Here is a 16,574-nt window from a genome sequence, read left to right on the forward strand (position 1 = left end):
AAAGATATATTCAAAATGAACAAGAACTATCCCTATTTACATTGTAGGCATAAGTCAATCACCAATTGAAGCTGATAATTTTCTTTCTTTTAGATCCAGTTTTGCCAATCCTAAAAAAAAAAAAACTGTTAGATAATACGGTTATACCATCTGTATAGTTGTATTTTTCCCACGAAAGAAAAAAAAAAAACTACCAATAAAGGCACTGAAGTGCTGTGGCTTGCTTTCTGAACCGGCTTTGATGACCACCAACCATTTTTTTTTTAAAACTAGTGAAAGGTCACATCAAAAGATGAAATAGAATCCAATCCAAAAAGATCGGACCCCAAAAGGCACTACTCAAACTACTGATTTGGAAGGCTCAAAATGCATTCTCTTCATTTGCCTTCCCCTAATGGACCATTCAATATTTAATGACATTTGCTGTACATTGTACAAAATGACCTGCAGGCTGAGGTGAATAGAGCTCTCCACACAACCAAAATGTAAATCTGGAAAATGAGTTTTGACTGCATATTACTAACACAGATATGACATAACACGCTCAGTCAGGCCAAGATTCAACAATACTATTACACCAAAAGACTAACACCTTCAGGGAACCCTTCTACCTAAACCCATTCTCAGACAAAGGCCTAAGCACACAGCAGGGGCAAAAAACAACAGAAGAAAATACGTCCTGAAAGGACTAGTTACAAACAGGAACAAACCTGGACTCTTTACTCACCATTTTAATACTGCTGCCAACTATAACAGATTAAAATCTGTACACACAACAAAGTGGAAAAAAGTCCCTAAATCAATAGTTTCAGCAAAAGAAGGTACTGACTAAGGATTACTACAATGAACATTGCTACAATAAAAACAATGGCAAACAGGGATTTGGCACCACGTTTACAAAGTAAAGGCATGCACTGTTAATACACTTTAGATGTTTCCCAACAGAAAAAGCCAATGGAAGATGGAAAACAAGGGGCATCTTTTACAGAACTCCCCATGACTGAGACGGACAAGCAAGAATTGAAGTGGTCAATTTAGCAGGTTTGTAGCAGCAAAGTCACTGGTTCTGTTTGGAATTTAGCAATTTGCATTTCTAACTGGCAGCTGCCCTGGATGCGTCTGTATCCAAGAAGCTGACTTCATCATACTACATCAGCATTTATCTAGTAATTTGGTAATCAGCATAAACCAGGTTAACCTTCAACCATAAGCTTAAAAAAAGAGCTGGAATCTTACTACAGAATTCTTCAATGTAATTACCATTTAGAAACCATAATGGTACTTTGAACAGGATAGTAACATAAATTTCATCCAAAAAAGCTATAATTAGAGCCCCAATAATTGTAAAGAATTAAGTAATTATGGAAATATTATATTCTGACCATACCAAGAGTTAAAAACAAAGAGTTCCTACTAAGAGGAAAATTTTCAAGATGATCTGGTCACATCATGTGCATAGTTAAGACTGTTTGTGTTTTAATAAAGATTCTTTCACAAAGAAATAAATTTAGTGAAGTTATTCTTCCCTTGATTAAAAAAAAAATAAACAACAAAAAACAACTTAAAAAATGAACTACTGGTGGTTTGTCAAGAAGGAAAAAAAAAAGAGTAAGCTACATATTGAAGTTCTGGAATGCAGCACCTCAACTTGACATCTGCCCTAAACATTTGAGATTGTGAAATCCAAGTGATGTCTTCATGATCAAATCATACTTTACAGTTGTTCCAATTCCAATGTCTGACTTTAGCATCTCATGTCAATTAAGAGTTCCCTAATACAGAAGATTGTGCTAAAGAGTACTAAGATTCTGCATGCCGCTGCCATTCCCTGGTCCCGTTCATGCTTGCAGCTGCCCAATGAGACAGCAAAAGAAGTCTGGTCTCAACACTCCACACTGTAATAACTAGGAAAGAAGAACATTTGTAATTAGAAAAAGTTTACGAAGTCAAGAGACATCAGTACAGCACTATAATTAAACTGTTCAAAGTTTTACCTTTTATTTAACATCCACACTCTTCAATAAAGTCCACATTCCTTTAAGTTGTTTTTAATGATGACATCTGTAACAGCATCAAAAACAAACTGCACATTCTTGGTGTCTGTGGCACAGGTGAAGTGGGTGTAGATCTCCTTGGTATCTTTTCTTCTGTTCAGATCTTCAAACTGGCACTGAATGTAAGCAGCTGCTTCTTCATATGTATTGGAACCTGAGGCAGACACCCAATATTCTCAGTTCAAATTAAAACAGCTGCTTGGACTCAACTAAGTCAGGCCATCACAATTTACTTATGGAGAGAGGAAATATAACACAGTTGAAATAAACAGATTTCTATTTTTCTATAATCATTACATGTTTCTTGAGTGCAGAATCTCATTATAAGTAAAATAAAATTATCACAAAGATCCAGGAAAACAAAACTTTAAGTTTCTTTCCCTTTTATTTAGACTTTTTAGCTAAAAAATCTAGAAAGCATAAAAGGAAACTAGGGAAGTAGGAAGATGCATTTCTAGAAGAACATAACTGTTTAAAAGGTCAGAGAGCTTGTGCTCCTTGGAGTGGTGCTGAAATAAACAATTCAAAAGGGGAAGTCATGCTTCTTTTCAAAATCATTCCAATTTTAACGGGGCTTAGCCTCAGAGCCTTAGGGAAATAGTTTAAATAACCAAAGGTAAACCAGTAGATGCAAAAGGGAAAGGGGCCTGAACTGCATACGTTTAAATGGTGAATTTTATGGTATGTGAATTATACCCTAATAAATCTGTTATTTCTTCAAAGAGGGGGACCCGAAAGTTAAACCCTATTTCAACAACATTGGTAATTAACACCCTTAATTGCCTGCTTCCTACACAATCTTGTCTACTTGTGACTCTTTAGAACAGCCTTAGAAACTGTCTGCAGAGCCAGGGAAACTCAACAAAGACAGCATACACAGTTATTCCTGTGAGCTAGGGGCTATTTTCAGTGACGTTAAGCATGACAAAAATATATCAACAAATAAGTATATAAAGATGACTAAATAACAAAGAAAAGCTTAAGAAAGAAATGACTATTATTTAAACAGACTGTTTAAAGAACAGAAGGAAGACATCTTGGTAGGTGCTTGAAATAGATTTACTGAGATGTGCAGAACGTCTGTAAATTAAAGGAGACAGATGTTTGAAACATGTAACACCAGATTTTTGTCTGGTAGGAACAGATATTGATACTTGGGAAATAAAGACTATGAGAATCCTTAAGAATGAAGTCAATGGAAGATAGGCTGGGAAGTTCACCCTGCCCCCCGCCACCCAAAAACGGACATGATATTGAGGACTCTTTGCTATGTGTGAAGATTCCCAGCTGAAACATTAATGTCAATCCTTTACTTGTCTTAAGTAAGATTGTTCTCCCATTCTAAAACTTGGATACTTTCCATCAACTTACCCAACTCTCACCTCCCTCCTCCCTCTGAACAGATGACGACATTTCCAAATTCCCTAAGAAAACAGAGGCCACGGGGCTTTAAACTACATCTCAACTTTTTAGCCCACCACCTCACTTAAAAAGTTATCTATATCTGCATTTATTTGTATCTTTGGTCTTAGAGATGTCTTCCTTTTGATTCAAAATTCAACTGCTCTATCTATACTTTTTCTTTTTAAGTTGATGTGAAATTCACATAACATGCAATAAGTTTACAATACAGTGGCATTTAGTGCAGTCACATGCTATACAATCACCACCTCTCTCTAGTTTCAAACTTTTCCACCACCCCAGAAAAACACCCCATTCCCATTAAGGAATCATTCCTCATTCCCCTTGTGCCAATTTCCTAATAACCAACAACCAATCTGCTTTCTGTCTCTGTGGATTTGCCTATTTGGGATATATCATATAAAAGGAATCACACAAACGTAACCTATTCTGTTTGACTTCTTCCATTTAGTATAAAGTTTATAGGGTTCATCAAAGTTGTGGCATTATCAGTACTTTGTTCCTTTTTATAGCTAAATAATACTCCATTGTACAGGTATACCAATTTGTTTATCCATTCATCCTACCTAGACTTTTTTTTTTTTTGCGGTACGCCGGCCTCTCACTGTTGTGGCCTCTCCCGTTGCGGAGCACAGGCTCCGGACGCGCAGGCTCAGCGGCCACGGCTCACAGGCCCAGCCGCTCCGCGGCATGTGGGATCCTCCCGGACCGGGGCACAAACCCGTGTCCCCTGCATCGGCAGGCGGACTCTCAACCACTGCGCCGCCAGGGAAGCCCCTACCTAGACTTTTGATTCCTTCTTTTCCCACCTGCTTATAAATCTTGCTCCATCAATTACATCCACTTTTTTTTTGTTTTTTTTTGTGGTACACGGGCCTCTCACTGTTGTGGCCCCTCCCGTTGTGAAGCACAGGCTCCGGATGCGCAGGCTCAGCGGCCATGGCTCATGGGCCCAGCCGCTCCGCGGCATGTGGGATCTTCCCGGACCGGGGCACGAACCCATGTCCCCTGCATCGGCAGGCGGACTCTCAACCACTGCGCCACCAGGGAAGCCCTACATCCACTTTTTGTAACTTCTCTTTCGCTGTAGGAGAACTTCTCATTCGCTGTATGAATTCAGATCACAGTACTGGCACCCAATTAATACAGAACTCTGAGAGTACCTTTGACTCGTCCCACTTCCTTACCCTAGCTACACCCTTTCACCTTACTATATAAAGCATTTACAGTGTCTGCTCAGCTAACAAGAGGTCCCCTTTCCTAGAAATACTCAATTCTGATCTAAAGGTCACAGTGATACAGCTCTGGCACTCATGTTTGTGTCCCTAACCTCATCTTACCTCTAAGCCCATAAACATGTAAAGATCTCTCCTTCCCCTGTAATCTAAGCTGCTCAAGAGGAGGCTACACTTGTCTTCATTTCTTCACTTCCCACTCAGTAACTCACTGGTCCTGGCTCTGCTCTCATCATTCCACTGATAATGCTCTCCATAACAGGCAATGATGTCCTGACTGCTAATTCCAGAGGCCATTTTTTCAAAATGTATTTACTTACCTGCATATGACATTGTTGACCACTCCTCACTATTTAAACTCTCCTCTTAGTTCTTGATACTTTGGCTTTCCAGATTCTTCTCTTTGTATCCTATACAAACCTTTCTTTTTCTCCTGCCAATAGAGGCTGGTATTCGCTCTCATTCTATTCTTTTCTCTCCTCATTCTATATCATCACTCTAGGTCATCTCATCCATTTCCATGTTGTATTTACACATGATCCCAAATCAATATGTTACTAACCTGCAACCTCTCCCCAAGCTCCAAGGCCACATATATAACTATCTGTTAGATATCTCCATCAGGATGTTCCATAGATACTTCAAAACCAACATTCCTAAATATGAATTCAGATCACAGTACTGGCACCCAATTAATACAGAACTCTGAGAGTACCTCTGACTCGTCCCACTTCCTTACCCTAGCTACACCCTTTCACCTTACTATATAAAGCATTTACAGTGTCTGCTCAGCTAACAAGAGGTCCCCTTTCCTAGAAATACTCAATTCTGATCTAAAGGTCACAGTGATACAGCTCTGGCACTCATGTTTGTGTCCCTAACCTCATCTGATTGAACTAAGGGTTTCTGCCTGACCTAACCCTGGCCAGAATCTCTCTCTTTTAGGAATTTGAACCTTGGGCCAAACAATCCCAGTCTAGCCTGGTCTTTTAAATGGAGGAGATATAGAAACTGTGGCAGGGCCATCTTTTATCCATAAACTGAGCAGCAGAGAAAGTTGGTAAGGAAAGAGAGAAGAATAGAGAGACACAGAGAAGAGAGAACAGAGATGGGGAAAGAAGTGCTCCCAGGGTTCTTGAGAGTGCTTGCAGGGTTCCTAATTCTAACTACATTCTTGAGAACTGCCTGCATTCTTGTCCTTGACTTCTATGATATATCCCTGTATCTTCATCAAAAGTTTCTATTTGCATCCTAAGAGAGTCCTCACTAATTCAACTCCCCTACTATCTATCTTTATTGACATCTATCACATAATCTTTCTAAATCAGTTTCTATTACATCATGTACCCCAATGAATATCCTTCAATAGCTCCCCACTGTCTCAGCATGGGATACAATGCCCTCCACAAGCATCCTTGCCCACTTCTCCAACCACTCTTCCCCACCACTTTAAGCTCCATCAATACCAAATTCCTCCTAGGTTTCAGAACAAATCATGTCATTTTTAACTCCATATTTTCATATATGCTGTTTCCTCTTCCTAAAGTGTTTTTATTCCCCCGTCTGCCTGATGATTTACAGTTCATCCTCTTACTATCTTACTCCAAGTGTCATTTCCTCTAGAAAAAGACTACACTGATCCCATTGAGGTAACCCCTTCTTCTGCTCTTCTATTAATGAACATTTTACACTAAAATGAAATTCTTCAAGTGTGTCTCTCTCTTTCTACAACTAATGTCAGTTTCTTGAGAGTAGTAACTGCACCTTATTCTTGTATTTTGTGAATATATTTATACAAAATTTTTATTTTTATCATTCTTTATTTGCCTCAGAAAATGAGGAAGACAAGGATTAATCTCCAAAATTTACAAGCAGCTCATGCAGCTCAATAACAAAAAAACAAACAACCCAGTCCAAAAATGGGCAGAAGACCTAAACAGACATTTCTCCAAAGAAGATATACAGACTGCCAACAAACACATGAAAGAATGCTCAACATCATTAATCATTAGAGAAATGCAAATCAAAACTACAATGAGATATCATCTCACACCAGTCAGAATGGCCATCATCAAAAAATCTAGAAACAATAAATGCTGGAGAGGCTGTGGAGAAAAGGGAACAACACTCTTGCACTGCTGGTGGGAATGTAACCTGATACAGCCACTATGGAGAACAGTATGGAGGTTCCTTAAAAAACTACAAATAGAACTACCATATGACCCAGCAATCCCACTACTGGGCATATACCCTGAGAAAACCATAATTCAAAAGTCATGTACCAAAATGTTCATTGCAGCTCTATTTACAATAGCCCGGAGATGGAAACAACCTAAGTGCCCGTCGTCGGATGAATGGATAAAGAAGATGTGGCACATATATACAATGGAATATTACTCAGCCATAAAAAGAAACGAAATTGAGCTATTTGTAATGAGGTGGATAGATCTAGAGTCTGTCATACAGAGTGAAGTAAGTCAGAAAGAGAAGGACAAATACCGTATGCTAACACCATGAAGATCCTAGGGGTAAGACAGGAATAAAGACACAGACCTACTAGAGAACGGACTTGAGGATATGGGGAGGGGGAAGGGTAAGCTGTGACAAAGCGAGAGAGAGGCATGGACATATATACACTACCAAATATAAGGTGGATAGCTAGTGGGAAGCAGCCGCATAGCACAGGGAGGTCAGCTCGGTGCTTTGTGACCGCCTAGAGGGGTGGGATAGGGAGGGTGGGAGGGAGGGAGACGCAAGAGGGAAGAGATATGGGAACATATGTATATATATAACTGATTCACTTTGTTATAAAGCAGAAACTAACACACCATTGTAAAGCATTTATACTCTAATAAAGATGTAAAAAAAATGAGGAGGACAGAAATATAAAATAAACAGAGTAAACTCGATTATGTCTGGAATAACACTTTAGACTTAAGGGGTCTTAATCACATGCTTAATGTTGACACCACTACCAGTGAACACTCTCCATAAGGAGATACACACAATGTTCAAAACAAAAGAAAGCTGCAGGAAGGTCACTAAAGTTTTGATTCAAGATGTATACCTCCAGCAAAATCTTTCATGATCCCTTACCTGTGTATTCTGGATAACAGATAGTTAATGGACTCCTCTTTATTTTTTCCTCAAAAAGATCTTTCTTGTTGAGGAACAGAATGATCGAAGTGTCTGTAAACCATTTGTTGTTACAAATGCTGTCAAACAGTTTCATGCTTTCATGCATTCGGTTCTAAAAAAGAAACAAAGGATGATAGGTCAGTAGCAAAAAAGTAAAAGTAGATTAACTGTTAATGAACAACAGACCAAAAAGGTTTTTGTGGGGTTTTTTGGGCGTGCTACAAGGCATGCAGGATCTTGGTTCCCCGACCAGGGATCGAACCTATGCCCCGTGCAGTGGAAGCACAGAGTCCTAACCACTGGACCACCAGGGAAGTCCCAGACCAAGAAGTTTTAAAAGTGCTGATGGGCAATCATGAAAAGAAGTCAGACACTGATAACACAAAAGCTGAGTCAGTCCTCATTTTTATAATTCTTAGAGGTTGAGAGGTGGGAATAAGGACTGGCTAACAAGAGGACTTAATCCTGCCCACATACTCAATGTGCTGTCATATCTCATAAGTTTAAGAGGGCATGGATCAATATTTTGAAAAACTAATCACACTGACAAGGAGAAAAATTAAGGATTTTAAGTTTTGGTTCAATGAGTAAATGGATGAACAAAGTCTTCCTAAGAGCTATTTTCCGTTTCCTGCCTGCATTAGACAGGCCTTTTATTTACCAGAAGCTCCAACATACCATCTCCTCATCCTCAGCCAGAACGAGGTCATAATCACTGAGGGCCACACAGAAGATAATTGCTGTCACTCCCTCAAAACAGTGAATCCACTTTTTTCGTTCTGATCTTTGGCCACCTACATCAAACATCCTGAGTAAGGGGAAAGAAAGCACAATTTCAGCAAGGTCATGCACACACACATCTCCCTAAACTGAACTGATTAGGGAACTTCCCGCTATTGCATATTCAAAACCCCATTTATAATAGAAAAGACAAACAAGGAGCAGATAAAACGTAGTCAAAATAATTATCTGTGGTTAAATGTAAAAGAGAACAATATGAGAAAATAAAATTTAGGAACAATTAAAATTTTCATTTTAGATAAACAGTTGAGCCTCTTCACTATCAAAGTTTGTGTCAGATGTGCCAAAAGTCAGCAGAGTAAGCACTGAAATGGATTAAAGGAAGGAGGGGAAAAAAGACAGGAAAAATGAAGAGCTGAACAATACAACTTAAGATAGTAACAATAATAACTAACATTTACCAGACACTAAACATCTTAAAGTACATTAACTAATTTAACCCTCATAACACTCCTGTCAGTACTATTATTATCCCCATTTTACAGATGAAGAAGTTGAGGCACAGATATGTTAAATAATTTGCCCAAGGGGACACTACTAACAAATGGGGACTGGAACTCTAACTCCAGCACCCAACCTGGTACCCACAACACTACTCTACCTGTCAAAATGGTTTATCTCTCTAGCTAAAAAAAAGAACAATAAATCCCCAACTTGCATTCTGCTTCCATAACTCTACTGACTCAAAACTTTGTTTTCCTTACTTTTTGTTTGTTTCTTTTTTTTTTAATTGAGGTATAACTGAGATACATTTTTCTTTAAGGAAAACATTTTAGAGATTAATTACAGAAAAAAGTAAATTATATTTTATGGTAGGACTCTAAGAACCCAATATCTAAACACAAAATTTAACCAAAATTTCCCAACTCCAAGTCTTATTTAACCTAATTAAAAATAACAAAGCCTCAATGGTTCACACATTTTATGTTCCACTTCAGATAAGTTTTAGACCACTGCTCCCTTCTGGGGTGCTTACTTGATATTCTGAGTCAACTGCTGAACTTCTGTCAGCAGTGTCCTCATCTACCACCTATAGTAAAAGGAGGACCTGCACGGCTTTGCTTTTTAACTGGTACTAGGGTCTGAGGAGGTATGCATACAAATGGTTAGCTACTCTTAAGATATATGTTTGATGACAATGATAAAATGTTTTAGGGTTAAACTCTGCCAAGCTGGTTCAGTGTGTCAGATCTACAGTGACTAGGGATCTATTTCCAAAGAATTTTCCCCCTAGAGATTGAGAGAGATAAGACACAGTTGAGTAATTTCTCAGTGTATGTTTGAAAGAGAACAGTCATCTCATCTCTTCATCACCCAACTTTTTCTTTTGGTCTTTTGATCTTCCCCAGTTCTTTTCAACCTTTAGTCCTGACACCTGGAATGAGGCAATCACAAGTTGGCTCTAATACAAGGTCATATTATAGGTTTTAAGAAAGCTAACATCACATATTTCACCATGGACCTTTCAAGAGCAGAAACACACTGGTACACCATAATTTGAATTTGCTCCACCATTTCTTTCTATGAAGTCCATAAAACTGGCAGAACACTGTGAAGTTCCCAAAGTGGGCTTTTCGCACATATTAACATTTACAGTATCATTCACTAACAGATCAACATTTTATAGACATTACCTCATAATTGAGAGGCAAGTAAGCAATTACACAATGCCTCGCATATAGGAGATGCTCAATAAATGTTTGAATAAATGGATAGTGGTTTTTCCTAGAGAGAAGAGGAAAAGGAAGAAGTGATAGTACTTCATAACAAGATATCTACATGCCAACAATAAAGTGGGTGCAGCACCTTAATTATATCTGGCTATTGATCCTGACATAAAATGACCAATAGGAATCACCTAACTAAAGATCTATGACATCAACAAAAAAGTTTCCCACACTAAATAAATAAAGGTCATGACATATAATTATGAATGGATTACTAATCTTATAGCACACCAAGAGACATCTCACTCCTACGGTTCCATGGGTGATAATCCATGGAGACTCTGCTATTCTTGTTAAATAAATTCATCAGTACTATGATAAGCAGCTCTTCTATTCTAAAAATATTCAGCTGAACTGCTATTTTCCTACACCAGGTTTCAAATCTGTTTTGGTGTATTAAGATTTCAAGACCTCAACTAGTATGTAGTAATACCCAAACTCTGTGTGGGTTTTGCGAAACCTAAGAAGCAATTTTTTTCAGAGAAAAGAAAATTGAGAGAATCTGAACTAGAAGTTACGTTTGCATGCAACAATGCTGAATATCACATTCTACATACAAGCATAATGAAGTAGCTAAAAAGGACATCATATACTGACTGAAGGGGGAAAGTTTACTCCTAATCTCAAAGGTCATAAAAGCAGAAAACAAGAACCAAAAAGACAGTTCTATTATTTACAAAAGACCATTAACAGAGACAAGCTGAAGCGTATTCTAGAATTACTAGTGCTGATGAGAAAATCCTCTGTATTAGAATACTAGAATCTTCTCTCTCTAAAACAATAATTGTTTATATTATATCATACCTCCACAAAATACCTCTATCCCTAGATCGATATTCCATTCTGTACTGTATTAAGAACTAAGTTGTGCATGATACTGTGCACAAATCGGTCAAAGGCCATGACAGTATTAGCTTCATTCCAGCAAACTGAGAGAGAAGTGCGATCCAGTAAGAAAGGATTGACACTGGTGAGAAAAGCATTTCTATTTTAATATCAAAATGCCAGAACAAAGCCACATAAACTAAACCAAAACACTAGCTTTCTATCCTTTTAGTATTGTTGTTACCCTTCTAAACAACAAACATTCAACACATGTTTTGGCGATTCCAATAAAAAAGCAGCTGAAAATAAAATTAAAAATAAAATAAATTGGTAACCATATGATTACTTTTATTGATATGTAAGTTACAATTTAATTTTGAATTTAAGTTCCTCCAAATGGAAAATATACTTGATGCTATTTGGAGAAAGAAGAAACGGTTGGGCCCCCATTCAGTTTAAACAGTCAAATACTGGCTGATGAATATAATTATAAGTTTCTAAATCAAAGAATATTGCCTACAGAAATTTTACCCTGATTAAGAGATACTAACTAAAGGAAAGGTATTTGTGTTTGGCATATCTAGAAAAAGGCTAATGACTTACTTGAAGTACAGGTCTTTGAAAGTGAAATGTGTTTCCACAATGCCTGTGGTCTTCACTCTTGTCCGCAAAACATCTTGCTGAGTTGGAATGTAGTTGGTTTGGGATATTCTATCCAAATCATTTAGGTAACTAAGTAAGTAAAATACACATTTATTTTTACTTAGTGAAGCCAACCATGTGCATAGCAAGTCAACAGACTAAACTAGTTCCTTGCCAAAAGCAGGTTCTGAACCTGTCACTAAAGTAGCAGAACAAATCAGATCTTCAGTATCACAGAAGATAATGAGAAAAAAATGAACCTAGCATAGGACAGTTAAAGTAGGTTTTATATACACTACACAAAAGTGGTTTTGGGCTTCCCTGGTGGCACGGTGGTTGAGAGTCCGCCTGCTGATGCAGGGGACACGGGTTCGTGCCCTGGTCTGGGAAGATCCCAAGTGCCGTGGAGTGGCTGGGCCCGTGAACCATGGCTGCTGGGCCTGCGCGTCCAGAGCCTGTGCTCCGCAATGGGAGAGGCCACAGCAGTGAGAGGACCGCGTACCGCAAAAAAAAAAAAATTAGAAAAAAAAAAAAAAAAAAAAAAAAAAGTGGTTTTAATTCTACCTAAATTAAACTGTGAAAGCCAATTAAAAACAAACAAACATGGAAATGCTATTCTTAATAAAGATTCCTGAAATTTAATACTAAATCAACTGTGCACTGCACAGTACAAAAACCTAACCAAAACAAAAGCCCTCAGACATTTAATGGGTCATCTGTATGTTTAAACATTTGCTAGGACATTAGAAAATGCTGTTTGAATTACTAAAATTAACAAGAACTACTTAGCTCAATAAGAATGAGTATTTCCTGTTTTCATTCATGAAACAGAAAAGTTACAGGTTTGTTTTTTATTTAAATCTAAGCCAAAAACTAATACCGCCCAAGAAACTTCATCTGTTCAGTGGAATAATTTAAAAACTGCTTCAAAGCTAAATTAAATTCTTCACAATTTCAGGGTTCCCAAAGATTTTTTTTAATAGGTGATACCATAATAAGTGAATTTTTAATGATCTTCTATAAAACTAAGTACCATCATTAACGTTAAGGAATCAGTCAACCTCAGATCAACAATTATGAAAAAAAAAACTCTATAAATCATGTGTCTTCAGGTGTAGTTAGAGGATTCAGAGCTTACTGAATGTATGTTAAAAGAAATTACAATCTAGCTTGATGACTACTGGGAGAATTATTTAAACTACCAACATCTGCCACTGAAAAATATTATTGAGATGGGCAAGAATCCTGAAATGTTTCTAAAGTCAAGTCTTCCTTTAAAAAGTAAGCTAAGTTTTTCAAATATCATTTAATCTTTTTATAATAATTTGAGCTAGAATAATAGGAAAAGCAGGAAAATATAATATTCAAGAAAATACCTTAACGCTTAGAACTGCCTTCATTTAGTACGGAGATGGATACAAGTAAAAAGAACTTACCAAGCCCCCCAAAAGCACGTTAAGAAAAAAACCCCACACATTCTGAATATAGGTCTTATAAATAAACACACTGTAAAAGAAGCAATATAGGACAACATGTAATAGCTTCACAGAAGTATTAATTATCAATACAAATTCTTTAAAACTATGTAACACTAGAGAATTTCCTTAACAAACAGATGCTTCAACTTCGTTCCAAGACTCAACATTCTCTTTCTACACAAAGTCTACTATTGTGATCTGGCAAAAGATTTATAAGTGGTGACTAGTACCAGAGAAATCCATAGTGCAGCCCAGCCACAGAGAGTTGTGCATAAAAGGGATATCACAATTTTAATTTCCCTTGCTAGCTGGCAATCAATGCAAAGCCCTTATGCAGAGGGAACCTACTGAGTTGGAAGAGATCCAGAACTCAGATGCAATAGATTTCTCTCCTCTTTCACTTGTTTACTATAGATGACCATGGAGCTACTTTCATGATGCAGTCTCCCATTTACACTCCAAGAGGAAATATTTTTCTACAAATCATATAAAATGACCAAGGGCTCTATAACCCTAAACTGAAACAACCTTTATAAAGGGATCCTACAGAATTCTAAGAGTGTCTCTTCCTTAAATATTTCCTTAAGAATGGGCACTGAACTTTCACTAGGGTCACCAAGTTATTTTGTTTTCATTTCACAGAGAAAAATTACTTACTATGAAGCAGAATCATTGAGCTGATATTCCCTGGATCTGCTGAAGCAAGCCTGCACCCCACCATCTCGCCATAACCGTTTAATCACTCCTGCTAATTCTGGAGTCATGACTCCTTCTTCCGCACTGCCAGCTAAAACAAATAATTGCCGGGCATCATCCTGAAGAAAGCAGTTAAAGGAGAGAGACAGATGATTCTCCATTTCTCAAAGAATTGACAAGAGTCTCTTTAACACACACACACAGATATACATTATACGTTATATTACTTAAAAGAGGTATGAAAGAGGCCTTTCCTGGCAGTGCAGTCTGAGAGAATTTACAATGAAGTCTGTCCCCCTTCTCTCTCCACTCTGCTCTGCACTTCTAACTGTGGCTGGGCCCATGAGCCATGGCCGCTGGGCCTGCGCATCCAGAGCCTGTGCTCCGCAATGGGAGAGGCCACAACAGTGAGAGGCCTGCGTACCACAAAAAAAAAAAAAAAAAAAGGAAGCCTACAATAAAAATAGAAACGAAAAGACTAGCACATAAGAGGTAAAGTCTAAACATGTCAAAGGGAGTAAAACATTAATCAAATTTAAGGAAACTGTTCTCTTTTTCCTTCTTAATCTCAGACAGAGGAACAGGAAGAAGAAGAGACTGAAGCATTTAAGAAGTCTGGAAATCTAGTAGGGGAAATAAACCCCTAACGGAATAATTCAGTCTCTACGCTCCCCAAAGGTATAATAATCCTCTAAATGAGAGAGAAAGAAAGGCAGAAGGAGAAGAAGAAAGTAACACAGAGATCTGATCAAAACTTCGTGAGTCACAGACATAGCTTTATAAGTGGTTACGGTTTTTTTTTTTTTTTTTTGCGGTACGCGGGCCTCTCACTGCTGTGGCCTCTCACGTTGTGGAGCACAGGCTCCGGACGCGCAGGCTCAGCGGCCATGGCTCATGGGCCCAGCCACTCCGCGGCATGTGGGATCTTCCCGGACCGGGACACGAACCCGTGTCCCCTGCATCGGCAGGCGGGCTCTCAACCACTGCGCCACCAGGGAAGCCGTTGTTACGGTTTTTAAAACTAAGATATGTGAGAGGTAAAGAGGACAGAAAGGGCTGAGAATTGTGATTGTTTTGCTTTATTCTATCCAGCACTGCTTGTCAGATAGTTTATAAAAATAAACATAGGTCTCATGGGATGATTTTCCCACCTCAAATCTAATATTTATCTGCCTCAGGAGATTTCCAAATAACCATAAAAATTCAACTACTAAAGAAAAACATACACTGGGTAAAGAAGAAGTAAAGGGGGAAGGGGAGCAATCAATTGTATTATAAATAGTCATTAGGACAATAAACTAGCACGCAAAAAGCATTTCAGACCACAGGTGAAATTGCAAACAAAAATTCCTAAGACTTGTGTATTCCCACAACTCGTGCATCCACCTAAGCAAAAGAAACCAAAACTAACCATAGTGCACTCCAATTAATTCTGCCGAACCCAGGATCTTCAGCCTTAATAGATTTTGCTGAGTAATATTCTCTTCCTTTGAGATTCTTTCCAGTATTCTTCCTAGTAATACTTTAGACCCAATCGTCTCTAAGAAACTTCATCTAATATCTATATTCCCCTCGTCTCTTTTTAGAGATAAAAATTTTTGATAAAGGAACAAATGAGAAAAGCTGAAAAATTACACAAACTGGCAATGTACTCAACAGTGGGCATGTCCTTCTACACATATGGAATAGTACTTTATTTAACATTTAATAACTTTATAGTCCCTTGGTTCTGAAATTTGATCTATACACATGCAGGTATTCAAAACCTCAATAAGTACTGTTTTTTTTTTTAATACCATGATTCTAATTTTAGAAACTTTAAAACAGACAGAGAGCTACTGCTACGTATTTTTGCTGACCTGACTTTGTAAAGTTTTAAGACAAAACATTTTTCCCTTACCACTTAACCCCTTCTACAGACCTACTCCTGCTTGCCCATAATAAACCCTCTTTTATAGGTCGATAAAGAGGCACCTCTTTACAGTGAACTTCATACCTCCACCCTTAAGCAGATATGAAAAAGCAACCTATCCCACACCCAGCTTTATGCTTTTCTATTCATTCTCCAGACAACTGTAAAAAACTAGAGGAGGATAAGAGAGGAGCTATAAATATAAGTCCTTACATATGAAAAAGGAAAAGAGAAACTTCAAAAACAGGGTTGTAGATTAGGATGAGTGAATGCTGGAGGGCTAGGTGATTCAGGAGGCCTGAGAGGAATTAATAATGTCAACTGCATCTGGTAACATGGGAGTGTTAGAACCCAGAGATTAATGATACTGATTTGATAAAAGAGAAATGAAAGGAGGAGGGATACTATGGTGTGAATGTTTGTGTCCCCCCCAAATTCTTATGTTGAAATCCTAATGTCCAAGTGACGGCTTTAGGAAATAGGGCCTCTGGGAGATAATTAGGTCATTAGGGTGGTGCTCTCATGAGTGGGATTAGTGCCCTTATAAAAGAGACACCAGAGAGATCCCTTCCCCTCCTGCCAAGTGAGGACACAGTGAGAAGTCTGCAACCTGGAAGAGGGCCCTAACCAAACCATGCTGGCAC

At 38.1% G+C, this 16,574-nt stretch overlaps 1 protein-coding gene across 1 annotated transcript in view; it reads right to left on the reverse strand.

Annotated features, from left to right (window-relative positions):
- Nucleotides 1-711: 711 nt before the first annotated feature.
- The window catches only part of GNAI3 (G protein subunit alpha i3), a 39,878-nt gene continuing 24,015 nt past the window's right edge, over nt 712-16,574 (reverse strand). The window contains exons 4-9 of the mRNA XM_007449313.1: nt 13,980-14,137; nt 11,806-11,934; nt 8,528-8,657; nt 7,808-7,961; nt 1,995-2,208; nt 712-1,904 (exon numbers count right to left, since the gene is read on the reverse strand). Of these exons, the coding sequence (XP_007449375.1) occupies nt 2,018-2,208; nt 7,808-7,961; nt 8,528-8,657; nt 11,806-11,934; nt 13,980-14,137 (762 nt within the window). The 3' untranslated portion in view covers nt 712-1,904; nt 1,995-2,017. The remainder of the gene's footprint in view (nt 1,905-1,994; nt 2,209-7,807; nt 7,962-8,527; nt 8,658-11,805; nt 11,935-13,979; nt 14,138-16,574) is intronic.

Source organism: Lipotes vexillifer, unplaced genomic scaffold (assembly GCF_000442215.2).
Source record: "Lipotes vexillifer unplaced genomic scaffold, Lipotes_vexillifer_v1.1 scaffold393, whole genome shotgun sequence".
Classification (NCBI taxonomy): domain Eukaryota; kingdom Metazoa; phylum Chordata; class Mammalia; order Artiodactyla; family Lipotidae; genus Lipotes; species Lipotes vexillifer.